Consider the following 26,834-nt stretch of genomic DNA (forward strand, 5'->3'; position numbering starts at 1 on the left):
CTGCTGCGTCGCTTTATTAGATATATTTATCTATATATATACGCATGCGCAATATCACCGGAATTGAGGCCTCAGGATGGAGCGAACTGGTGTAGAAACTTTTACCGAAACAGAAAACGAAACTATGCCTTGCCTCATCTAATTTCTTACTGCCAATGCATTTACAGACAACAGACCGCGAGTTTTTTTTTCGTTTTTTTTTTAGCTATTCGACATGCTCAACTCTGGTTCAGCTCGAAATAACCCTAGCAGTTTTGAAATTTTGGTGCATTCAAGCAACCGAAAAGCACCGAATATCAAATTCTCGAATCGAATTGGATGGAGTAACGATACGTTCGATTCGTCTTCGAAATGTCGAATATTTCGCGAACAAGTAGCATACTGGGCATCAGGTTTCTCTAGCGCATTGCTCTGCGTTGACACTAGAGAGTTTTAGCCTACCATGCCTGTTACCGTATGTACCGGGACCAGACTGCGCATGCGCGCGCGGCCACGGCGAAGAGGGCCACCCCTCATCGGAACGAATGCGTGGGCTCGGCGAGGTGGGGGACGTCCGATAGCGGAACCAAGCGACCCTATTGGAACGAATGCGCACATGCCCGGTCGGGTCCCGGTACGCACGGTACGCACGGAACACGCGGTACACGCGGTATGCTAAAACTCTCTACTGGCGCACTTGGAAATCTGCCCCAGCTCCCCCAGGCGCTGACGGTGAAAACATAGGAATGTAACGAGAGCACTTGGGTCCGCTACGGGCCGACAAACTATACACGATGCTTCAAGCTACTTTAACCAGTGCGTTTTCAAAAAAAAAAAAAAAAACTTCGAGAGCCACTTTAATCGTTTCTACCCACGGCTAATTATACGTTCGTGCGGACACTGCGTGCAAGAAGGTATTCACTACTTTGTGACGACATACCAAAAATTTTCGGTTCTTCCTTTTTTTTCTGACTGCCCGGAAATTTTTGTACTGTTCAGCAATTTTAAGCTGCCCAGAACTGTTCCGGAGCAGCTCTGCATTTTTTTTGCCCATTAAAATCCTCTTTCGAGAGCAGTTCTCGGACTGCCCGCGAACTGCTCGTAACTATTCTGGACTGGAAAATAAAAAAAGCAGTTCTTGGAATTCTCGCGAACTGCTCATAGCTATTATGGACTGGCAAATAAAAGAGCAGTTCTCGGGCTGCCCGTGAAATGCTCAGAGCTATTCCGGACTGGCAAATAAAAGAGACCAACGACGTACCTGCAGCATGTTGGCGGCGGGCAGAAGGTGGCAGACGTTCTTCTCGTCGACCTCGATGCGCCCGGTGTAGGCGAACTGTACGATGAGCTCCAGGGCGCGCTTGCCAACGCCGTGGATGCGTATGCGCTGCATCTGAGATTCCCTCAGGTCGCTCGTGAACATGGCGTTGAAGTAGGGGCTGGCCGCCGCCAGAACAACCCTAAGAATATGAGCGAGGGTGCGCGCTTTGAGACAGGTAGCTGTGGCCACGAGTACATCACCCTGCCGTGACAGACAACCTGATAAGAGCGCCTCCACCGAGTGCGAGAAGACTACACAAAATTTAGTATATCATCCCCTCTGTGTCCTGCGTGCACTGCGCCTGGTGACATTGATATTTATATAGTGAACTGCCACAAAAACAACGTGTAGCGGACACCCTTTTTTTTTCATGGCGTCCCGAAGCTAGGACTGTCACGTGCTACTTGGTGGTGGTGAAGTAACTTAATTTCCGAAAATGGTCCTGAAGGACATCTGACAGGTGTCAAGGTGTAGAGGGCATCTGCCACGTCGGGACGGGGAGCCCGAGACTTTCCGCCGCTCCGCGAGCCTTCTGGACAGCCCAGAGTTGATCTTTAAGTCCGCTGCTCCTACGAGCACTGTCCCACTTGCCCTTATCCTCTAGATAGGAGGCTTGCGTAGCACAATCACACAGCATGTGAACCAAGTTCACACGCCTATCCCGCTTTGAACACGTAGCAGTTCCGTCGTAGTCCGAGTCGATGTGGCTCATCCTCCAACGATTGGCGTGAGTCACAGGGCGCAGTCAGTCACCCTCCGCATGCTACAAACAAGCCACATGCTACTTCGGAGGACATTAATAAAGCGAAGACTTAGCCATGAAGAGAAAATACAACATCGTTTAATTTGAAAGAACTAGGATTCAGTATCTCACTCAGCTCCATTACAGCCACAAAAGATGTTTTTTTAACGAAAAAAAAGCAAGAAGTATTTAAAAACTTTCAAATTTTGCGCCGCAGTGACGTCTTATGAGCAGGAATGACGTCATACGGGCCGACAATAAAACATAATTTTCAGTGCGTTAACTGCACGTTAGCATTCAAGTGATGCGGGTCAAATGGAACTAGAGGCCCCATTACAAACGTCCAGTCATGTGTCGTCACGACAGGTCAGTTAGGCGGCCGCCAATCGCACAAACAAGGTTCCATGACGTCATAGAAAAGTTGCGGGAAATTGGCTAGGGGGTCGCGACTGCTTCACACGTTTTCTTTAATACCTCCGCTATTTGTTCGAAGATTGCGATTATAGTGGTATCATTGTTATCGGGACTAAGCAGTCTTTCTAATAAACCCAACTTGTATTTTGTCTTCATGGCTCCTTTAATTAGCTGAACCGATGGCGTCCTGTCGAAAAGCTAATGCATTTCCCCGTATAGAGCGATTGGTCGACCGAAAAGCTCTAGTGAAACATCTGGACACACGGCGTATGCGTGAAACAGGGCTTCCGCTGCGTCAAAACGGCTACTTGAAAATCGCGAAAAGGGGTCGGTTCTAGATAGAACAATACACGAATGGATCATGAAGAAGTGATACAATAGCATACGTTTATCTCATAAACCACGTACCGTAAGATAGTTCGATGCGTTAACTTTGTGCGCGAAAAATCGTCGCGTGGGTTCGTTCTTCTTTTGCTGTTTTGGGTCTTTGAAGGTATGGCAATCGATTAGACGCACTTTCAGCAAAGGTTTTGACGCACTTTTGACACAGCTTTGATGTGAGAACGCTTTCGCGCTTCTCTCAACTTTCTTTGGGAAGGGACGGCGAAATTTCTTTAGGGGCCTCTGGATTGTGCGTCTCGTCTCCTGGGGGGACTGTTTGTTTGCAGTCCACGGGACTAAGTGATGAGTGATGAGAACTACAGAAATAATTCCTGAAGCAAATGATATCCTAAAATGCCTTTTAAATCGGTCTAACGCGAACAATCTAAAAATAAATAAGGTCAATTCGAAAGCTGTCCTTTTCCGCCCAATAAATCGGTGCGTAGAAAAAAAAAATATTGATTAACCTTGGTAATACTATTATTAAGGTCGTTAGCCACCATAAAACGCTGGGCATAATATTTGATTAGCACTTTCGATGGATTGAACACACTACTTACGTAGCCATAAGTTTGTCAAAAGCTGTAGGAGCCCTTTTTCGGTGTCATGACATTATTCCAGTTAATATTAAAACGCAGATATACGATTCATTATTTCAATCTCATATTACATATTGTCATCTTGTTTGGGGCATCGCATCACACACTAAGATGAAAACAATTGTGAGCCTGCAAAGGAAAGCAATTCGCGTCGTTGCGGGTGAGCGGTACCGTGCTCATGCTAAACCACTCTGCATTCTCTTCAAATGTCTACCCGTTCACATGATGCTGCAGTACATTATTGTTTCATTGTTCACTGCTAGAACCTCCCTCCGCACTACTGTCCTAATCAAAATGTCAGCATTGCGAGAAGGCATACCGGCCGCTAATACTCGAAACACAGAAAAGTGGCTTCTTCCCAGAACGCGCGCAAACTACGGGCAACAAATGTTAAAATATATAATACCTTATAGCCTGAACACTAATATAACTTCCTTGATGGTGCCAAAAGAAACAAACTTGATTTAATTGAACAATTTTTAAGCAGAATTTCTTAAGGGTAGAAGATAGCAGCGAGTTCTCACTTGGCGTACTACATTGTTTTACTTTGATTAGTCCAAAACGACCTGTCGGATTTCGCTTTGCGTTCCATATATGTGCGCGTGTGTTATTTCTTTTTTGGTTGTTAACAGCGTTGTGTGAACTTTTGGGTCTTCCGGTTTTATTTCATTATTATTGTGATTTTGTTGCAAATCGTACCAAGCTTTCTTGTCATTTTTTTTTTCCGAAAGTAACTTGTGATAAATTGCCATTTTCCCTGCAGGCATGCATGCGTGCACTGCAGTTGTGTGTACATGTCATACGCGTGTATTCGTGTTTATGCCGGTGTATATATGATCACGGTTGTTCTACAAATTTTTGCGCGTGTAGATGTGAGTGTACTGTACTGTTATATTTATGTTTGCGCGTATGTGATTATTTCCTGAAATTTTGTTGTTGTTCTTGATCACACCCTTTTTGTGAACAATTTTTTTTTCTCTCTATCTTCTTTCCTATTTTTTTCGAGACGGAATAACATGTTGTTATTCTGCCGCTGCCACGTTGTGTGTAGGGCCTCAGGCCTCGTCAAGCTGCTCACTGATCACCTTTCTGACTGAAGCCGGTTTTTCCGCTGAGGTATATATAAAAAACATTTCTGATTTCTATTCTGACTCTCCATGGCTTTGATACGATAATGAATTCAATTAGGTGGAGCAATTTCCGGACGTTTTACGCAACGCTAAGTCTGCCTTATCAAAGAGCACATATACATACATACATACATACATACATACATACGCACATACATACATGCATGCATGCATACATACATGCATGCATACATACATACATGCATGCATGCATGCATGCATGCATGCATGCATACATGCATACATACATACATACATACATACATGCATGCATACATACATGCATGCATACATACATGCATGCATACATACATACATGCATGCATGCATGCATGCATGCATGCATGCATGCATGTATGTATGTATGCATGCATACATACATACATACATACATACATACATACATACATACATACATACATACATACATGGGCACATAGTATACTGCTGAGGGAACACGACGATTTTTCGCGCACTAAGCGCATCGAACGATCTAAATGTGTACCGGTACATGGTTTATTAGATAAAGGTATGCTATTGTATCCCTTCTTCATGATCCATTCATGTATTGTTCTATCTAGAACCGTTCCCTTTTCGCATAGTATAGCGCGCTTATGCGTAGTCACACAAGCCACTCGGTGCCTACATATTCTGCGTCTTCTACGACAAGGAAAGCAGACGCGCAGCTACTATGGGCTGGACAGCAATCGGCAAAAACAATGAATTAATGGCCGTAGTCTACCTCTGCCACTAGGCAAACAGAGAGGGAGTGCTTTATTTGGACAGGAGGACTGTATGTCAAGGGGGGGAAGTGGGTATAGAAGGTTCGGGTGTTTGTTTGCTGCCTGGGGCGCCTTGAAGGTCCATCGGAGTTCTAACAGTGAGACGGGTGGGCCCCTTGAGAAGGTAGGATAGGCCGTATGGGTTGAAGAGAGCAGGCGTACTCACGGCTCTTAACTGCCCGCGCTAGACCGCCATATATAGAGCGAATTGTATGCAATCGTGATATGCGCACTCCCGCGGATGACTTGTGGGGCAAGAACTTGTGGATACCAACTCCGCACTTCTAAAGAACACTTAGGTCTGCCTAGCGAGCCATGTAAAAAAGAAGGATAGCAACAACGCTTAGGAATAGGAAAGGAGCATCGTACATTAGGGAGCCAACCTCGGTTGAAGATATCTGTAGTATCGGGGTTTTCGGATCCCAGAATTTCGGTGGTCTACCACCAGGTGAATGCGAACCGGCTATAAGCGGCGACGCCATCTTGAATAAACTCACTCCTGGATTCCATTTTCAACGTGTGCGTTGTCTCTCCATCGTGCCCGTTCGGAACCATCGCCGTCGCGATACTACAATATCAGTCCGAGCTCAAATTAATTAAAAGAAGTTGAATCCGGCTGGGCAGGCAATACAGAGAAATGATATCCGGTACGTGGACCATCAGGATAGCAGAGTGGCTCCCGAAAGGCAGGACCAAAAGTCGAAGAAGACCAATAACTCGATGGAGGAACGACACCGGAAGATACGGGGCAGAGAATGGGTTCGGACAGCGCAGGACAGGAGCAGAAAGCAGACAGCCCAGCACCTGGAGCATGCAGATATACGCTAAGCTTAAAGGGAGAGACAATCGATTTTTTCGAGTATATGTTCTCTAACCCAAATGAAAGGGCACCCTCTAAATCACCTTATCGAGAATTGCTGATAACGCCCTAGAACTCCCTTAATCGAAATTTTTAGATCTACGAGCCGTATGTGTCCTCCCAAAAATAATGCTGGCAACCACAACATACAGCAGCGCGACAACATACTTTTATCTGTATGCAAGATGAAAAACGATATTTAAAAACTTGTCATTAGCTAAAAAAGTGTGAATCGCAGGTTTTCTTATTCTTTTATGTGTTTTTGTTTAATTCCCTAGTATATTTTGCGTGAAGGCGCCATCTGTTGGGATGGACGATAGTTAGAATCTGGCTTGACGTTGTGGAGGTGGGAAGCTCGATTCTCCCCGGGCACGTCTTGCTTCTTTTTTTAAGCTGCCCTTGGCGTATTCGGAAACTGAAATCGAATATTTTGGCAGAAGAAACGCCCCTGACTCAGGCAGAATCGTCAAAGCGATTCTGGGTATGGAGACTCAGAGAGTAACCCAGCGGCGGCGGGCGGCATGTCTTAAAATTTTTCAAAATAATGTTAAAAAATACAATTAAAACTTATACAAATACTTGCGTTCAAAGGTTTTTAATAGGTGAATAAACGTTTGAGCAGACCCAGTAGCTGATCGGTTTGCAGGTCACGTGACCGGGACACATATTGTAGTGTCAAGTTTCTACACTACGAACCGCCACCCTTCCGATTTAAGAAAGTTTGGTGCCAAATTAAAATTATTTCTACCAATTTGTTGACAAATTGCTTGTGGTAACCGGGCTATATAAAACACTGGCTTTAATTTGGGACAGAGAACAAATACTCGACAAAAATCGGTTGTCTGTCCCTTTGAGCGGCTGAGTTCAAATTTTCTATAGTATAACGACGAAATCAATTACCTGTGCGCCGTGAGCGTGCCTTCGCCCGAGGCGTCGATTTCAACGTCGCACAACTTGCCCTGTCGCCAAAGTGACTCGAGCGCTGTGAGCACCTCTCGGGGGTACGACTCGTCCACCGGCGAAGAAGGCGACGGCGGTGGCGACGCGGAGCGCAGAGTTCCACGCTCGTCATCACCGTCCTCTGGGTGCTGCATCGTACGGACGCGAAAGCACGGGCTATCTCGATGCCGTGGAGACTGTCCTCTCTCTATAGCCTGTCCCACACTTGACTCCGTTGGCGGTGAGTTGGATGTTAAGTCTCTCTCGTCCCCCATCGTGGCATACGGAAGAGATGGACTGGATCCTCAAGAAGCGCTGTCGCCTGACAGGGAGCAGGCCCTGTAAGAAATCAGAATTTGTCTCACGTTGCATTCATTCATTCATTCATTCATTTCGTATTATTAAAACAATAACAGTAACGGACGCAACACGTGTGCGGAGAAGGACGCGTTTCCGCGGGCGTTCTTTCCCTTTCCGAAACCGGTCCGGCAGCCTTCTTGCGGGTTCCCACCGGCTGCCTAACCGGTTTTCAGTGAGGCAGAAGGCAAGCGGAAACGCGACTTTTCCCGTGCATGTGTTTCGCGCTTAGCGCATTGGAATGCGTTACAGGTTCCTCTACTGCCTCCCTCCATGAATACGATAAGTCCTCCATTCCTCCCGTGCCAGTCTCAGTTCGCTATTAGAATTGTGCAAGTACATTACTCTTCCTTTTGCTTCCTCTCCCGGAACAACTGAAGCGAGGGCCGAACTAAATTCGACTGTGCAGAGCTGGGGCCCTGGAAATGTCCTAGAGAAGAAATTTGAGTTGATTACAATAACGTGTGGACTATAGGTGACCGGTAAAAAGCGCAAAGCCTCATGGGTACATTGTTTTCTCTCGCGGAGTGCCGCCACTTCCGGTTCGGAAGCTCTCCTGGCCTCCCGTACGCCATCGGCTTTCACGCGCGAGTCTGCTTGTTGTTTATCTGGTTCCACCGGGAGAAAAAACACGCATGCAGGCAGAATTTCATAAATAACAACGATTGACCCTACTAGAGGTTTATCTGACAGGTAAGAACCCTGTGACAAATAAACAACACACAGACGCGTGCCTGAAAGCCGCCTGCATACCTGAGGGTAGGAGATATCTCGAACCGGAAGCGGGGGGAGCAGACGACGTACCCGTGAGCCTGTGCGTTTTTTACCGGTCACCTACTGGGCCGCGAGGAAATTCGGGGCACGCGCAGAGAGCAGTGTTTGCCGTGTTTGCTTCACTGCAAATGTCACCGAAAGACGATAGCTGTCTGCCGCCCCTGCCACGTAACTCCAACCCTCTCTCCCCCTCCCACCTCTCACTCTCTTCCCCTCTCACTCCTTCCCCGAGAATTACAGTGGCTTAGCGGAGCTCCGCGGGTACCACGACGACTATTGCGCTCTGCATGCGCACTAAAAGCCTTGAGGCAAAAACTTGGTAGCGAATGCTCAGCAGAAAACGGCGGTGACTCTTGTTGCATCAAAACTGCCCGAAAAAATAATTAAATGACAAATAGCCCCACCCGTACCACACGTACACGAAAAATGACATTAAGTGCTTAATGCCGTAAGTTTTAATGCCATTAATTCGCTGCTACACGCAAAGACCTAATGTCATTCGCTCTAATGTCATTTTTGGTTTAAGGAGTTTCGCACAACTCATTCGCCTTCACGAACGCCTTAAATCTGCCTACTCTCTAAGGCTATGAGCACCAAATGAAACCAACGAAACTCTCAGCCCCAGAGTGTTGACGTGGAAACGTAGCTGAACGTCGAAATAAGACGATTTTTTAGCACTCTTGGTGGCGAAGTTCTGAAGAAGACGAAGTTCACTAAAACAGCTGCAAAAGGCAAAACATCGTGTTACTCGTCGTTTTGAATTTTTCGGATTTGGCTACCGCTGGTAGGTGACGGCAGCTGCTGAAGGAACTTTTAGAAATGGCTCACACCATTGTTTATAAAACACTATTTCTCATAGCGTTTTATTTCACAAAAAACCATTTTTAACCCTTGTAAGACGTTTTTCTCTATGTTGGAGACTCCTAAAACATGAATGCATTTCTCTTTTTGGTCAATATCACCATCATGCCTAACACATTTATTGCCTTTCTGTTTTCGCGTGTAGCACGGCCCGCCCAAATAATGTCATTAGGTATCTTAACGGCTTTAAAACTTAATGGCATTTTTCGCGTACATGTGGCGTGGGTATGAGACAGCTCTATCCTTATTCCAAGTTTCACGTAATTGTTATAGCCAGTTCACGGCGAAGTTGCAAATGTTACACAATTTCCGCCTGCTGTCACTTCGTAGTCAGCTACGGGAAGAATATGGCTACAGAAAACGACTGTAACTCTTGCGTTATCGAAACTTTCCCAGAAACAATTATACGACAAACGACGTCGGTCACTTTGAGCATTTTATGAGACACCGAAGGCTTTCACCTTAGTAAAACAAAGCATGATATGTCCCCTCCCCCCCCCCTTCCCCAGTCGGAGGTGCCATCATCAGTGACGATGCTATGCGCATACGTAACGGAACGTCTTATGTATTGTTTGCTAAAGCCAGCTTTGGACAGTTAACAGCGGTGTCCCGTGGCATTTGGAGCAGGTTTTCACTGACTCCTGCTTAAAAAAAATTAAGAAGGAAAATAGGTGTTATTTGATTGTTATACTCATACCGCGTACCTCTGTTTTCTGCCAATGTAGACAAACCCCTTTCTTCGTGTTGTTGCAGAGGTTTACGTATTTCCAATACAGACCAATTGCGAATATTAAGCAAATCTTTACCCTTCCCATAATCTATATAATGGCATATATATAATGAAAATTGTTGTTACTCCATGCTTACTAAATCATCCGCATCTACACACCCGGCAACTTCACTGATGATGTGCAATAATTTCCGCACGTAAGGAGGGTGTTACCCTCGCGTGACACCCTCCTTACTGTCTGTCTCTTGTAGATGTATTCAAATTAAGAGTGTGATCAAATTAATCAAAATGCTGATTTTTTTTTCGTTACTAGTGTTTTCTTATTTTATCAAATGTACAGAAAAACACTGAAGCTTCATTTACATATGCACCTGAGGCGGTGTAAAGGAAATGAAAATACGTGTTATTTCATTGTTATTCTCATACCGCGTACCTCTGTGTTCTGCCAATGTAGACAAACCCCTTTCTTCGTGTTGTTGCTGCGGTTTACGTATTTTCAATACAGACCAATTGCGGTGAAATACAGACACCTGGGGCGGTGAAACGTCCATTTTGCGTCCGTTTTATTGTGACGTACTTCCAGTTCTAGGCAGGCTTTCGGTTGACCTCGCGTAACTGTTCTTGTAAGCACATTTTAAACGACTGAGCCTATTTTAAATTATCTGTTAGGTGTTTATTGTTCCGCCAGCGAACCAACAACAAGGCGACGAAAAATCGTCTGCTCCAGATCGTCTGCGCCGAGATGCCGCGGATCACAGCTCTGCCATGCTTGCATGGCGTCACATCCGGGTGTCCGCTTTTAGCCAATCAAAGCTTGCTCAAAACGGACACTTCTGAAACGGACACAAAACGGACAAAACACGAGAATACCGCCCCTGGAGTAGCTTTGCAGTAGCAGTGTACGGAGCGCTGGTTACAACTAATAAACTTAATTCGTTAAAGCGGTAAAAGCGTTAGCGATAAACGATATATTGCTGTTTGAGCGATGAAGCAGTTTTTTTGAGCAGCCGAAAGTGCTGAGTCAACGGAGAAACCAGTTCGTGTATCGCTGGCAGTCATCTACGCGCGATACGTTATATTCGCCTGACTCGACTGCATGACGCGTAGAAGGTGACTCACTCGCCGCGTCAGCCGTTATCTATGCAAGCTACATACTATCGCGGAGATAGGCGAGACAGAACCTCGGCGTGCATTCCAGCAATGACGCGGCAAAAATTCCGGCTCCGGATCGAGGTATACGGCTGCGCAGCTGGGAACGCACGACGATGGCCGCAGAAACCCCTCCAAACGATTGATTGATTGACTGTAGGGTTTAACGCACCGACGCACCGTAGGCGATGAGGCGCGCCGTAGTGGAGGGCTCCGGATTCATTTTGACCAACTGGGCATCTTTAACGTGCGCCGAAATCTCGAACACACGGGAGTTTCTGCTTTTCGCCTCCATAAGAAAAGCGACCGCCGCGGCCGGGAATCGAACCCGCGTCCTCGTGCTCAGCAGCACAACGCCTTAGCCACTGAGCACGTGCACCGCGGCGGGTCCCTTCCAAACAAGCTGTTTTGGCAAACGAAGCACACAGAACATACGAGAAGCCTCGTCTTGAGTTCCTTCCTGTTCTTTTTTCTCTCGAAGTGTTGATTGGCTCTTAGTCGCAGAACGCGACTCGAGTAGTATTCTACGTTGGAAAAACACCATTCTCCACATTCAAGGGCGATTTCAGTTCTCGTTTGACTCGCAGGTTTGTCAAAGCTGTAATTATATTGCTCAGCTGTTTGAATTGCCCTATAGAAACGCTACGTATGCATGGAATTATGGGAATACGGAGTTCATGCGAAGTATAGCGGGCCGAGGCATAACTAGGGGATATATTCTTTCTCAAAAGAGTGAAATCACATGAGATCTCGCAATAACAGCATTTGGCGCAGTTTTCGTATTTCTATCTTCCATAAAGGACGAAATCAGGCTCCGCGCGTTTTTCGTATGCTCCGTATATACGGAATTCATATGGACAATGGTTTGGCGTTTCTGGATATTTCATAAAAGCAAAAATGCTGTGAAATATGTCGGGAGGTATGCAGTACCTTTCTCAAAAATGTTCCCGGTTTTATGGTGGCGCTCTGTCAAGGCAGGTGAGAACCCCGCATTCCCATAATTCCGCGTATACGGAACATTTCAAAAGAATGCGAATTCAATTACTTAACCGCGGGTACAGGACCAATTCACCATCCATAGTGCAAAGTGAGGAATGATATCAAAGAAATGCCGCTCCACGGCACTATAAATCTGGATTTTTACGGGATAAACTAGAGAGGCTACTTGTATACATGTAAAGCCTTGGAAGCTTTTTTTTTCTGTACTCATACTCGCAGCACGACATCGCTGCCTACGGCTGCATCTTCGTGTCAATCACCAGCAGCGCAGAAGTCCTTCCTTCCGTTTTAAACGCTTGCCGAAGCCGAGTTGGGAAACGGAGCATGACTGTCACGGGGCCCTAACTACGCCAAGCATTTTAAACCGAAAGAAATAAGGGCAGTATTCTAAACGGAACGTCGCTCTAAAGGGGCTTGCGTTACGTCTCGCGCCAAGTGCGTAACATCGTAGGTTCCGTCGTAACAGCGTGCGAATCGGAACATCGCTGCCTGTGACCTCCTCGCATCGGACGCTTACCTCCGAGATGGCAAATCCACTTGCTCCGGCGAAGCTAAACATCCACACACGGCGACCGCGGTTTGGGAAACCGTCACTATTTCGACCACACACGGGTACGTGTACGTCCTGCACGGAACGACTTCTCGCGGCGTGTCCGCACGTCGCTTCCCTCTCGACGGCGGCAAAGCGCGTTATCGTCGCGGTTGAGCGACGACGACGTCGTCGTCCAAGGGACCACCGATAAGGAGGCCAGAAGCTAGCCGCCCCAAGAGCTCGCCTATCTGCTTTCAGAATGCGCGGCTTTACGGCTCTCGATACGCCGGGCACAGTTCTCGGGGTCCTGGCTCAGCAGATGGGCGACTGCCGGTGGATCGAGCATGCCCGGAGTTGTGGTGCTATTTCATTGTGTCGCTGGATTTTTCGCGGCTGGTCGCGTACTCCTGGCGAAGGATGATACGCCGTGGGAACTCCTCCGGCTGCCAGCTGCAGCTTCGCTGTGAACTTTCGGCCCGTCCGGCGGGCCACGTCCTGTACTACTATTTCCGTCCGCGGACCGTGCCTGCCTGCCAGGAGACGGCCGCTACATCCAAAAATATATACGTGCAGGGTTTTATAAGTTGGTTACCGAGTGGTTATATCAGCGCGAGACGCGGCGAAAAAGAAGAATCTTGTCTGCCGGCGGATGTGATGTAAGCGGCGCGGGTCTGGGAGGGCGACGGCCGGTGCCTGTTTCCCAATAGCTGTCGGTTCTTGGCGACTTTATGTGGAGGCGAATGAGTAGCGGGAGGAATCCGCGTGCTTCGTTTGCATTTTGTACTACCACAGTGCGGCCGCACAATGACGAATGGGTTATTTCTGTTTCCAAAAATATTGAGTGGATCCGGCCCTGGATTGGAAAGGGTAAAGTATATGGCAGATGACGAAAAATTGCGCCCACCTCCCCGCGAGGGGAACCCTGTGTAGATGCGACGCATCGTGGGGTTCACTTGGTGTTTCCGTTGGATTTATTCTGAAATCGCGTGAAACATGTCGGGAACGCGTATGATTATTATGTTTTATGATTATTATTTTGTTTTATTGGCCAATCTTGGTCAATCTCTCTAAGTGGTATGCTTGGGGCTTCGCTGTCGCAACGACCTTTACTCCATCATTGTTGCTGTAAGCGGGAGCTTCTTTTCTTTTATTGCAAGTGTTAATAATTGCACCATCATGCGTTGTATCAGTAGCATCTTGACGTAGTTTGAATGAGTCAAGGATATAAGGCGCGTTCGTAGCATTTGATTGTCTCGGTTTTGTAGCGCAGGGGGAAGAGCACCATGTACCTCGCGTTCCGCCCACAGGATCGTGGGATCGAAACCGGCCGCCATTAACTATTATTTTTTTTATAGTGTAGGGGGAGGGGTGTGGACGGACAACGCCGTATGGAGGGACAAGGCAAGTGAATGAGATGCAGTCGCACCTAAAAGAGTGACGCGCCGGTTGAGGTGTCGGAGTAACGCCAGACAGTTACGGCCTCTATCTCCCCGTCCCCCCACTTCAACAATCACTTTCTTCTTCGGGTATAAAGAACAATAAACTGAAAAACACGATAGAAGTAGATATGACCTGAACGCAAACGTGGCCTCAGATCAAGTAGACTGAAGAACAATTAGATATGCCCCAAGCTGTTACACCTAGGATATCATGCATCAACCTAAATCCGAATTGACACTGTAGGAGGGGTGATTTTAAGCCAGCTGACTGATTTCGCCCGGCCGATGGGGATATTTTACTTTTACCCGTCGTGGTGGCTCAGTGGCTAAGGCGCTGTGCTGCTGAGCCCCTGGACGCGGGTTCAATCCCGGCCGCAGTGGCTGCTTTTCTGATGGAGGCGGAAAGCGAAAACGCGCGTGTGTCAAGGTTTTGGCGCACGTTAAAGGGACAGTAAACCGATTTTTGTCGAGTATATGTTCTCTATCCCAAATAAAGGACATCCCTTAAAGCACCTTAACGAGAAACGGTTTTGCTGATAGCACCCTAGAACTTGCTAAATCGGATTTTTAGATCTACGAGCCGTACGTGTCGTCCCAAAAATAATGCTGGCAATCATAAAATACAGTAGCAAGGCAACATATTTTGGTCCGTATGCGAGATGAAAAGCGATATTTAAAAACTTGTACCCAGCTAAAAGAAATGTGAACCGCAGGCGTTCTTTTTTCTTTGTGTTTTTTTTAATCACTAGTCTTTTTTTTCACGAAGACGCCATCTGTTGGGATGGACGATAGGTAGAACCTGGCTTCCCGTTATGGGGGTCGACAGTTCGATTCTCCCCACGAGCGTCCTTCTTTTTTTAAGCTGCCGTTGGCGTATTTGCAAACTGTAATCGAATATTTTGGCAGAAGAAACGCCCCTGACTCAGGCAGAGTCGTCAAAGCTCCTTAACTGGGTCTGTTTACTGAACGCTGCCGTGAATTCTGGGCACGGAGGCTCAGTTAGCCACACTTAGAGCAACCCAGCGGCGGTGGGTGGCGTGTCCTAAAAAAAATTCAAAATTATGTTTAAAAATACCAATACAATATAAACTTGTACAAATACTTGTGTTAAAAGGTTTTCAGTAAGTGAATAAACGTTTCAGCAGTTACGATAGCTGCTAGGTTTGCAGGTCACGTGACCAGGACACATATTGTAGTGTCAAGTTTCTACACTACGAACCACCACCCTTCCGATTGCAGGAAGTTTGGGGCCAAATTAAAATTATTTCCATCAATTTGTTTATAAATAGCTTGTGGTTACCGGGCTATATAAAACGCTGTCTTTCATATGAGCTAGAGAACATATACGCGACAAACATCGGTTGGCCGTCCCTTTAAAGATACCCAGGTGGTCAAAATTAATCTTCCGGAACTCTCCACTACGGCGCACCTCAAAGTCCAAGTGTAGACTTGGCCAATCAATCAATCAATCAATCAATCAATCAATCAATCAATCAATCAATCAATCAATCAATCAATCAATCAATCAATCAATCAATCAATCAATCAATCAATACTCTACGTTTGTGCTAGACGGATAAAGAGTCAAACAATCCATAGCCACTGCCACTAATTCCTTTTGTGTGTGTGTGAGAGAGGACATCTTTATTGAGCTTTATGTGACTCAGGGGGCGGTTGTGGCCGCTGGCTTGTGTCGGGCGGCGACATCGGCAGCTCTGGTAACCAAAAAGGTTTCTACTTCTAGGTCTGAGCTCCCCAGCGCCATCCGCTACGTGTGTTCTTCGGAGTTAGTAAGGTTGACGGGGGCCGGAGGGTACCTACGGCGGTCGGGGCTGTAATGAATGGTTATTTCTTTATAAGTAAGTAGTCTATCTCTGGTGGATCTGACCCCGTGATAGGCTTCGAGGCTTAAGCCCCGGCCCGGAATGTGAGCCCTCGAGCAGCATTGTGGGTAGCCTCATTACCAGCGAGGCCAGCGTGCGCAGGGGCCGGACAATTGCCACACGGGAGTCGGGTGGGTAGCATCGGGGAATTTTGGATGCCTGAGAAGAAACATGGTCGTTGGCAAAATTTTGAATGGCCATTTTGGAATCGGAAAATATTATCGAGGGGGTAGGCCTTTGGGAGAGGGCTAAAGTCATTGCCGCCTCTTCCGCCACGGCGGAATGGGAAGTACCTAAGCTTAGGAAATCGAGAGAGGGATTGTCAGGGTCGTTAATATCTGCAATGGCGAATGCGGCGCGGTGCCTCTATTCTGCAGCATCCACATAGACCACGTCGGATCGAGTGGGGAGTCGTTTTTGGAGAGCACGTGCTCTCTGTTCCCTGCGGCTCGTGTGGCATATGGGATGCATGTGGCGGGGTGTTCGTTTAATTATGAACTTTGCATGGTTTTCAGAAGAGAGCAGAAATTTAGCCTCAGGGCAGTCAATAATACCTATACCTAGCCGCCTGAGAATATGGTTTCCAGTGGGAGTTTTAGACAAACGGACGACCTCATTGGAAAGGTGGGCTTCAATAAGCTCCTCCATCGTATTGTGCACACGCCTTCGAATCTGGCAGTGGGTGTGTTAAGGGGGAGATGGAGGGCAGACTTGTATGCCCTTAGGATGAGTTGATTAAACTTATCTAATTCAGTGGCAGTGGGGTTCAGGTAGGGCAGGAAGTACGTGATCCTGCTGATGATAAAAGCTTGGATCAGCCGGATCCTCTGCTCTCCCTTGAGACCCGAGCGACGGTTGGAGATTCGTCTGATGAGTCGTGTAGTTCGAATAACATGCTGTTATGATTTTCGGAGGATACGTGCCGCGGCCCGTTCAGAGCGCGGTCCGCCACGAGCTGGCAAAGGACTAGGCCTATGTGCGGCCTTTGTATCGCGCCGAGCCAATTATTCGCACGTGCAAATTAGGTCATGCTGCCGCTTGAGACATGCCGGCGGGACATGCCACACTGCCGAGAGTTTCGTCTTAAAGATGCAAAAACCCGCCGCGGTGGCTCAGTGGCTAAGGCGTTGCGCTACTGAGCACGAGGTTGCGGGTTTGATTCCCGGCCGCGGCGGCCGCTTTTCTGATGGAGGCGAAAAGCAAAAACGCCCGTGTGTACGAGATTTCGGCGCACGTTAAAGATCCCCAGGTGGTCAGAGTTAATCCGGAGCCCTGCACTACAGCGCGCCTCATCGCCTGCGTTGCGTCGGCGCGTTAAACTCTACAATCAACAATCAATTAAAGATGCAAAAAAGGCGGTTCCTCGGAAACGCGTTACCGTGGCCAGTTCGCTTAAGACCTACCCCTGCCTTGCATAAACCCACGCGGGGCCGCTTTTCTACGACTGGTGATTAATCGTGCAATTCCATTAACTTGTCGACCGCGTTATGCGACGAGTTAAAGGGGTCTCACCTGATCACATTTCTATAGAACTTACTAATTCATAAACCACGGGCTTAAAACCCACCGTGCACCAACACGGAAAGGTGTACATATCCATAAAAAAGGCTCCTAACGGGCTAGGCTGCTTATTTTAGGAATATGTCACTTCCGTACTGAAAAAAAAAACTGTGGTTGATTCCTCTGTCATAGGAATCAGTTAAACACAAACGTGGAATGTGCTGCGAAATCTGCAGCTGAGCATGATTTGCGGGTCGGCGGCTGTCTTGTGGGTGTGCTTGGCGAGCGACGTCCTGCTGGCGGGTAGCTTTGGCAAAGGTGTACTAGCGTCATTTTCGTGGCGGATATGACGTCAGTGAAATCTTGGTGTATACTGGCATAAAACACTTTCGTGTTAAAATATAAAACCCGACAACGAACAACCATAAGTATAACGGACTCTTTAGTAGTAAAGGTTGCTTCCCCGCAAGAAGACCCTGTTTGCAGGGGTGCACCCTTTACAGGCCGCTTGCTTCGTTCTACTGGCGTCGTTTCCGTGAAAGATTTGACGACAGTGAAATCTTGTTTTTCCAGGAATAAAACACTTTCGTGGTAAAAAATAAACAAGGAACAATTTAATTTAGCTAGTTTCACTAGATGGCGCTCGGCGTCTAGCAAGCAAGAGTTTTGTTTACTTCAGTACAAAAGTGATATGTTGCTGTAATAGGCAAACTCGGCCTTTGCGACTTAGGGTGATTAGATAGAGGGGACGCGACCGAGCCCTGCGTGGCCGGGAATCGTGTCCTTTGCACGCCGGATGCCTGAATAAAGTTCCATCTCTCTCTCTCTCTCGGCCGCAAGGAACATTTTTTTTATGGATGTGTAAAATTTTTCGCGTAGGAGCATGATGGCTTTTACGGCCGAGGGTCCTGATGAATCAGTAAGCCCCGTAGGAGTGCAATCAGGCTAGTCCCCGTCAATCAAATCGCATGACAGAGGGGCTGCCGGTACACTGTGCTGCAGCATGCCGAAACCGTGAGGCAGTAGTTGGGTATGACTTCGTAATTGCAGCAGCTTGGAAGCCACGTAAATGCAGTTTTTGCGTGTGTGTCCGTAACGTTTGTCTTCTATCTCTTACGTCAGCCTCCGAGCACTAAAGAAAGGTTTTTCTGCGCAACACGACCCAAGCTGAAACCTTACACGGAGGTTTTACTGGCGCTCTACACAATCATTGTGGGAATTTCCATTCATGTCATCAAGTTCAATTAAACGCAAGCAATCTGGGGATATTATGAATGAGTGTTCTTGGCCTTTATACTTGTTATGACGGGATGAAAACATTGCGAGACCACGTAAGCGGCTCTTAGAAGATATGTACAAAGAATGAGCCAACCAAATAATCATTCGCAAGGTTATTAATCCGTAGAATTCTTTGCCGAGCACCCCCACAGCCCGGACCGTGTAACGCCCTGCATTTCCAGAAAAATTCAGATGGCACGATAGGTCCACCTGAAATCGAAATAATTGGTAGAACGAAATTTTGAAAAACTTAAAAATACTAAAAATATAAAAAGTACGGAAAAGTCCGAACTGCATGTAAGACCCTGCATTGCTACAATATGGAGATTTCGCGAAAGTTGCCCCTGCAATCGCTATAATAGCGTAAATGGAGATAACCGGTCAAACAAAATTTAAAAAAACAAAAAAAAAACAACAACAAAAATATTAAAAATTGCGGGAAATGGCAAGCCGTGTAACACCCTGCATTTCCACAAAAATGCAGATGTCGCGAAAGTTCTACCGGTAATCGTTATAATAGCGTAAATGGAGATAATTGGTTGGACAGGATTTAGAAAAACCAAAACGTTTGGCAGCAAAGAACTCACACTCAAGACAAGCGCCGTAAGAATGCAGACAATACTCTGAATTTCTGCAGAATTTTTTACGGCCTGTCTATTACTTGTATTCACTGGCGAAGCGCGCATGCAGGCAACCGTGTGAGTGCCCCGTCACTGTTTACGTCAAACTCAAACTGTTTACGTTACAAACTCTAAAGTATTGCCTCAAGTCCACTGTGAGTGCAATTAATAGATAGTTTTAGCAGTCCGTCCGTTCCGTTGGTTAGGTTGTTACCGGGTTTACCGGGACCCGTCTGCGCCTGCGCGCGCGGAAGGGCGAGGAGGACGGGCGAGGAGGCGCGGACATGGCGAAGGCAGGCCCGCGGAACTGATCCCCCTACCGCGACGAATGCCCAAGTGCCCAGACGGGTCCCGGTCAACACGCTAACAACGTACACGACGGAACAGGCGGACTGCTAAAACACCACCGTTTAGAATCTGGAAGAAACGCGTCCGCGTCCGTGCGCATAGCCTGTGTCTGGTAGACCAGACAAAGTTGGTGTCAGTCGTCTTACCCATTGGGCTACAACCGTGAGTTAGTACCCGAGAGTCAAACGGCTTACTCTCTCGCCTGTAACGGTGCGGAGTACCTTAGGACCTCCCAATGTCCGCCCGCGTATATCCGTGCGCACAACACCATCAAGCGAAATTCGATTTGAGCAGTGAGGTGCAGTTTCATTTAGGGAATAATCAAGGTGCAACTCACTGCTCAAATCGAATGACGGTCGGGGCGCAACTTGGATGTCATTTCGAGTCCCCGTACTCCGCACCCTCGCCATCATCCACGGTGTGGAGATGCTGCCATTTTTTTTTTACCTGTGCCAGTGTATCGAAATGGCAACTGTTGAAGGGGGACCTGGATCACTCAGAAAATTTCGTAGGGTGTTCTGACACCGAAGCACCTCACCTGGCTACGCCCCTGTTTAGAATACACTTGTTGCACGAAGAAGTTTTGTAGCGAGAGCTCGCCGTATGCTCGCCGTTTCACTGTGACGGGTGACGGATTCCCCAGCCGCCGCAGCTGGCAGCGCCGTTCGCCGCGCAACAAAAATAAAAAGTAAAACATAGAAAGGAAATAAAAAAATTAGAAAAATACAAATAAAAAAGAATAAAAAAAGATAAAAGGTCGTATATATAGAAGGGACAGCTCGGTGGGATTCGTGCTCAGGCTCAGACGGCAGCGAGCCGGGGAGACGGAGGAAGAACGAGCCGCACGCCTCGAGAGGCGCCGTAACCGTGCAGGGAACCATGCTAAACATTAACAATAGCCGTACCTCTCACTACGCACACCCAGGCATAACTGAGTTAAGCCACAGCCAATTTTCAGAAGAGTTTCGGAATGATGCAAAAAAGCCAACTCAAAACTGCATGTCGTGCAGTGAACCATCAATTGGCATGTATACGTGCTTCATAGCTATTTTAATTCCGCAAACGTCAAGTATTTCGATCGATAAATCTGCGCTGTGAATAGAATACCACATACTATTCGCAAAGTATTCAAAGTTTCAAGTATTCGCACACCTACACGTTTTTTCCCCTCTGGCTGGCTGGCTGGCAGGCGCTTTACGTACAGGTTTGTATCTCCTGTACCCTAACGTGGAAGATGAGCAAGTTGATTAAGCCTGACGCAAAATAAGCAGCGCGAAAGGTAAGGATGAGAGCTGTTAAAAGATGCTGTTTAAGCATTTTTATATGAACAGCGAAAATTCAACGCTTACACCTTTAGGCACCAACGAGAAACGGTAAAATGGGACGGCCAAAAAACACGGTCTATAGTCAGCACATTCACGGTGACGTCCGCGCGCAGCAAACATCTTTCTCGTTCAGCAAATCGTTCAGCTGAACGCTGAGTCCGCTAGGCCAGCTTTAATAGAACAAAAACGCGCTCTTTCTTAATGAAGAAAGCGCGCTGGTTCCCACGTACAAAGACGCAGATAGGAACCGCTCGTATTCGCTAGACGAAGATGGATGGGCTACTTGCGTCGATCGGTCGTACTAACCTTTGCTAATTTACAAGGAAATGGGCCGTGACGGCGTAAGCCTCCATGTTTACGCTTGTGTGTCTTCTGCAGCGACTTTTGACAACGGTGCAGTGTGCGCCGTCGCTTTCCTCGGACACGTCGAAAACGTGGTTGCTGTCGCAAAGTTTGACGCCCTTTTCTTCATTGGAACTAACAAAAGAATCTTGGAACAGTCGATACGGCGAAATGCAGCCGGTTATCACTGTGTTCACCATGCCGAGCGCCAGTCTAGCAGACGGCTGCGGCAGGGCTCTCCCACTGCGGGGCGCCGGCGCGGCCGATGGAGGCGCTGTCAAGGCAGAGCAGCGCGCCCTCTTTAGCCCTTTCACAGTCGCGCGTTTCTGACCATGACGCACCCCCAGTGTCGGCTTGGTTTCCGAAATATGAGGGAAGGAACATTGTGACTTATTTGACTGTTTGCGTCTGGAACGTAACGCGTTCCGGACGCAAAAATAGCCTTTCCTTCATGTATTTTCTGTTCTCCGCGCACGCTTCCAGGACGACGACCCTAGCGTTTTAACAGCAGAATCTGACACTGTGGAACTCGCACCCCTCCCTCGGATGAAAACCTCACAGAATACGTAACCGAGCTCGGCTCGCATTCGAATCGGAATCAAAGAACCGTCGCTCCTGTCCGCAGTTGAAGGCCCCGCGCGGTCAGCCATCCGAAAGTAACCGCGCGCATGGAGCCTGGAGGGAGCGCTTTCAGCAGCCCTCACAACGTACAAAAATGAGCGAGCGCAAGCCGCCATTGAGTCATGTTTCGGTCTATTGGAGAGGCAACGTTGCGCTAGGCTAACCTGGAGCGCCGTAGCAGACGCGGGAAGAAAATAATATTAATAAAAAAAACCTACACTCGGTTACAACTCAAGAACGGCACCCCCTCATGTAGCGTATCACTCCGCCAAAGCGCCGGACCCGTGACGTCAGTGCGCGCGCGTTTTGAAAGGGGTTTGCTATGAATGCGTGATATCGTCTGCCTTGTCTCACGCAGTTTGCTTGTCGTCACTGGAGTCGTTTATAAGCATATTAAGTCCAAAAAATCACGGGAACGGCTCACGCCATGTTCAAAATATTCCCAGTAACGCCCCACTTGCGCCGCGCGGAGAAACATCCTGCTACGGTGATAAGGCACAGCGGCAACTTCCGGTGCCGTTCTTAAGTTGTCACCAAGGAAGAAAAATGAAAAATAAAAAAAAAGAAAAAGGAGGAAGAAAAACTTTTCTTTCCTCCATGGGGACCGGGCAGCTGGACGGGTGGCGCCACCACTCGGCACTCCCCTCGTCAGTGGAATGAGCCGGTGCTTTGGACTACACCGCCTCCCGTTGTTTTTGTCGTGTTTGCTTCGGTGCTTTGAATGTTTTGGTGGCGTTGTGAGCCGACATGTGTGATGAAACGAAGTCTAGCCAGATGTGTTGGGTTCTTAGATGCAGTAATAACTACGTAAACTTGTCGGACGCTTCTAAAGTTGGGTATCGGCTCCAATGGCATGAACGCTTTTTGCAGCGATCTGCGCTTGGCTCCACCCATTCTGAGTACAAATAAAACTACTATTATTAGTATTATTTTCTCCTTAAATACACTAACGGCTACGCAAACTTATTGGATGCTTGGAAGGTTGGGAGTGGGCTACATTGACACAAGCGCTTTTTGCAGCGCTCTGCGCCTGGCTCCGCGCTATCTGAGTAGGAATAAAACTATTAGCAATATTAGTATTCTTTTCTACCACTTTAAATTATCTTCACTGCTTTCAATGACTACGGTTCCCTCGCCAGCCTTAGCGCTGGGATACCTCGATACGTGTGCTTTGAAGAGAAAGGCACCTGCATACGAGATGGATTACCGTGTAGCCGTAGAAATGTTGCGGTAGTTTACACTTTCTGTAACCGTGAGCTTTGTGCCTTCGGTTTTGGTGAACGTCACTGTGACAGCATGGGAGCCTGAAAGCCGAAGTGGAAATCCCACATTTGTGGTGGTCATTTTATCAAGAGCCAAAATTATTCACCAACTCAACAGCCCAAACTACAACCCATCCCTCCTTCTCTTCCCGTTTTACCACTTGCGTAGAATAAAGGCTGGCACCGATAGTTAAAAAATGTGGCAGTGTTAGCGTCAGCCGGTGTTTTTAATGCTTAAGTATTCTTTGCAGAGTACCTAAAAAAATCGTGTAAAGTATCCTAAAAAATGGTGTAATGCCTGGTGAAGACACCAAAAAGCGCGCGATTAGTTGCCTCAAATATGGGTGCATCAGCCCGAGTCCTCCAGCAACCGACACATTTCCGGTACGCTGGAAAAAGTTTAGATTTGGAGAGGGGGGCATAGAAGTTCAAAACTAAATAGCAAAATCATCTAGCCATTTACCAACTAGCCAGCAAGCATTGAAATTCTTGTAAAGTAATGATTCTCCAAGACAAGCAATAACGTTCTACTATCATGCGGTATTAATTCTATCAACGATTCCCGATGACTGTAGTAAGAGCATTTCTGTGAAATTAAACACGTTTCAGCCGTAGGCAATGAAGTTACGGAAGCGTCGTCCATCACAATTTCTGTTTTGAGGTAAATCTTACAAGACACCCCCAACTTTGTCTTTCGCTTGTGCACGACGTCGACGCCGTTTCGTCATCAACTGCCAGAGGCCAGCGCCGCAGTATTCCTAGATCGGTTGCACACACCGGCTGTGTGGAAGTATTTAGCTGCAATATACTCCTCGATACGCGAAACTGCATGCAGGCATGGAAAAATTGCATGAAGCAACGAATTTTCACTTCCAGCTTGACTCCCAGCTTGGCGCATTGAGCGTCGTCTGCTATTTGTAAATACTGAGTATGGGCGCAAATCACGAACATGGCGTGCCTCGTAAACGTCACATCCACGCCCAAGATTTACCGATCTGAAAAATGCACGTGGGGTTACATACGCTTTGCAAGCCGCGCCGCAGAAAAACGACAGAAAGCCATGCACAACTACGCTGTGCTAAACGCCACCGGCATTCCACTGACGAGCGGTTCGCCACGGGCGGCGCTGTTCGCTGAAGCGACGGTGGTGCCATACAACGGCCGCCTGGTCCCTATACGCCTCGAGCGCGGCCTGTAGGGGCTAAGGTCCCTTCAGGGACCTTAGTAGGGGCGCCACTGAAATCCCCCTAGCGGCCCGTTTCGAAAGCAGCCGCGGGAGTCGCCGGCCCGCTCCCCACTGTCACCGTTACTTTCGGGGCCCATTCACGACGGAGATTTACCGTTTGTAGGCGTTGGAAATACATATTTATGTGTAGCAGTCACTCTGTTCGCAAATGTGGTGTGTTTACGAGAGTGTAAATGTGTGTGACGCGATCTTAGTCTGGTACATTCGGTCTGTACAAGCGCCAGGTGTGCGTCACAGGTCGGCGTCGCGAAACAGGGATATGCATATGAAGATGATTGTGATTCCACTGCCCTGAAATTTACTAACAGTGTCTCCGTAAGCATAATTTCCCCAGATGGTCATGCCATGGCTATACATTACGATGTAAATCAGTTTTGTGCGCTTATATAACCTAGTGGAGCGCTCATACCTGACAGCACGCCAGTTACGCTTGCCAATATCATACCTCAGATATTGATCACTATCCTGGACATAAATTTCCCGAACATTTTACGAGTTAAGTACGATGGATAATCCAAAATTATACACGGGATCAGCGCACGACAAAAAAAATAATGCTGGGGCATCTTGTCGTGAGCTGAGCGCCCGCAAACATTCATATATGTTACATATATCCTCCGCGAGCAGGCCGGAGAAGGGCTTCTACAGTAATGCCCATTCGTGACTAAACGTTTTTAAGTGCGAATACACTTTATAAGCGACCCCAAACCTTCCACCGCCGGCGGCGGCGTCCGCAGTCCTCCTCTCCCTAGCAACGGCGTGGAGCGGAGAGGAGCGTCGGTAGCAACGGCGCGGTGACGTCACTTCACCACGTGACCGCGCTCGCTCCGCCTCCTCGCCGTGGCTGCGCGGGTGCGCGCCGCTCCCCGCACCGCTCCTCGCGCCGTGACGTCATGGTATGACGTCACATCGCGCCTCCTCTCCCCAGCAGCTGCCGCGCGCCTCTCTCTCCACCGTGACGTCACACTCTCTCCTCTCCCCCTCGCTCGGCTGCAGCTGCCGTGCGCCGCTGTCCCTCTCCCCTTGCGCTCGCCTCCTCTCTCAGCCACCTGGCTCGGCGCGCTCGGCGCGGCGTACCCCCCTATATATGCAGCGATAAACTGCCCGACCTCCGTGGGTCGGCTCGCGCGCGCTCACGGGCGAATGCCACCGGATTTTAACTTTACTCCCCCTCATAGCATCACCCCGTGCATTCGCACTTAACCATGTTCACCCTCGGGGAAATGCTTGGGAGTTTTTCGAAGCATAGTCATATGACGCAGGGAGCCTGCAGAATCTAGCACAAACGGAAATCAGAAGGTCTTATCAGATATCCCACTCTTCTAACGACACCTGAACTTGTATACCTCAAAAAATGCGTTGGCCGAGGGATCAGCTGTTAGTTGAAGTCTAAAAACTAGAGTGACGTGAACGAGTAGCTTGTGTGTGTGATTACTAAAAAGTTATTTCCTTGATTTCGCTCCGCATTTCGTACACAACAATACGTAAGCGTCCCCCTCCCCCTCCCCATGTCTCGCGAAATAGCAGTGCATTTCGCACACTAGTTGGTTTCGTAAGTCTTACCCGGCTTAAGTTTACACGAACGTCTTTAGCATTTCGGAAGCTGCACTGAGTTTTGTTTTTCTGTACGAGCTATTTTGTTTCTTCCGGACTTGCAGACCATTCATTATTTTTCAGTGGTTTAATTCACTTTTCTTGGTTCTTGCTAGAAGGCATGAATGCACATCTTTCACGACGCAGAGTCTTGGAATATACTTAACATCTGCGCGTGGCTTATATTATAAAAGGCACAAGTTATTATCAGGTATTGGGTAATCGCATCCCCTAAAAATATTTTTCTACGACGCATATATTCGTAATGAGGCCGCATTCGTTGGCAAGAGAAGGTGTGTATTACCATAGACGGGACGAACATAACGCCGACCACGCAAGCCCGAATCCTGGGAGTGATCTTCCAGAACAACGGCAAGGCGGCAGCGGCCCTAAGCAAGATAAAGACCACCACGGAACAGGTCACGAACATGATAGAGGGAGGAATACGCCGCATACCCGAGCAGAAAGTCGAACTTATATGGACACCGGCTCACTCAGGGCTGGAGGGCAACGAACTCGCCCACCAGCTTGCCCGAGAACTTGAACACCGGGCAGACGAGCACGAGCCGCAGGCCATAACGACCTACAAGGAGATCACCAGCCACTACAGGGAAGGCAGACGGCGGTACCCTGACCCGCACAAGTCGCTCAGCAGAACACAGCAAACGATCTATCGCCAAATACAAGCAGGATCCTTCCCGCACCCCTATCTGCAAAGCAGAATGTACCCCGAGATATACGAGAAAGAGTGTAGATTCTGCGGGCAATTGGGCACGCTCCGGCACGTCATCGGAGAGTGCAATTTCACCGAGGCAATCCCTCCACCCCT

At 47.9% G+C, this 26,834-nt stretch overlaps 1 protein-coding gene across 3 annotated transcripts in view; it reads right to left on the minus strand.

The window, feature by feature from the left end:
• Nucleotides 1-12,685, minus strand: part of LOC144163328 (kelch-like ECH-associated protein 1) — a 37,995-nt gene extending 25,310 nt beyond the window's left edge. Inside the window, exons 1-3 of one of the 3 annotated variants that reach the window (XM_077694260.1) lie at nucleotides 12,534-12,685; nucleotides 7,108-7,485; nucleotides 1,241-1,439 (exon numbers count right to left, since the gene is read on the minus strand). In XM_077694260.1, the coding sequence (XP_077550386.1) occupies nucleotides 1,241-1,439; nucleotides 7,108-7,421 (513 nt within the window). In that variant the 5' untranslated portion in view covers nucleotides 7,422-7,485; nucleotides 12,534-12,685. Of the gene's footprint in view, nucleotides 1-1,240; nucleotides 1,440-7,107; nucleotides 7,486-12,533 lie in introns of those variants that run through there. The other 2 variants (XM_077694261.1, XM_077694262.1) reach the window with 2 other exon arrangements.
• Nucleotides 12,686-26,834: the final 14,149 nt, after the last annotated feature.

This window comes from Haemaphysalis longicornis, unplaced genomic scaffold, assembly GCF_048455015.1.
Source record: "Haemaphysalis longicornis isolate Haplotype H1 unplaced genomic scaffold, Haemaphysalis longicornis Haplotype H1 scaffold_12, whole genome shotgun sequence".
NCBI classification, from domain to species: domain Eukaryota; kingdom Metazoa; phylum Arthropoda; class Arachnida; order Ixodida; family Ixodidae; genus Haemaphysalis; species Haemaphysalis longicornis.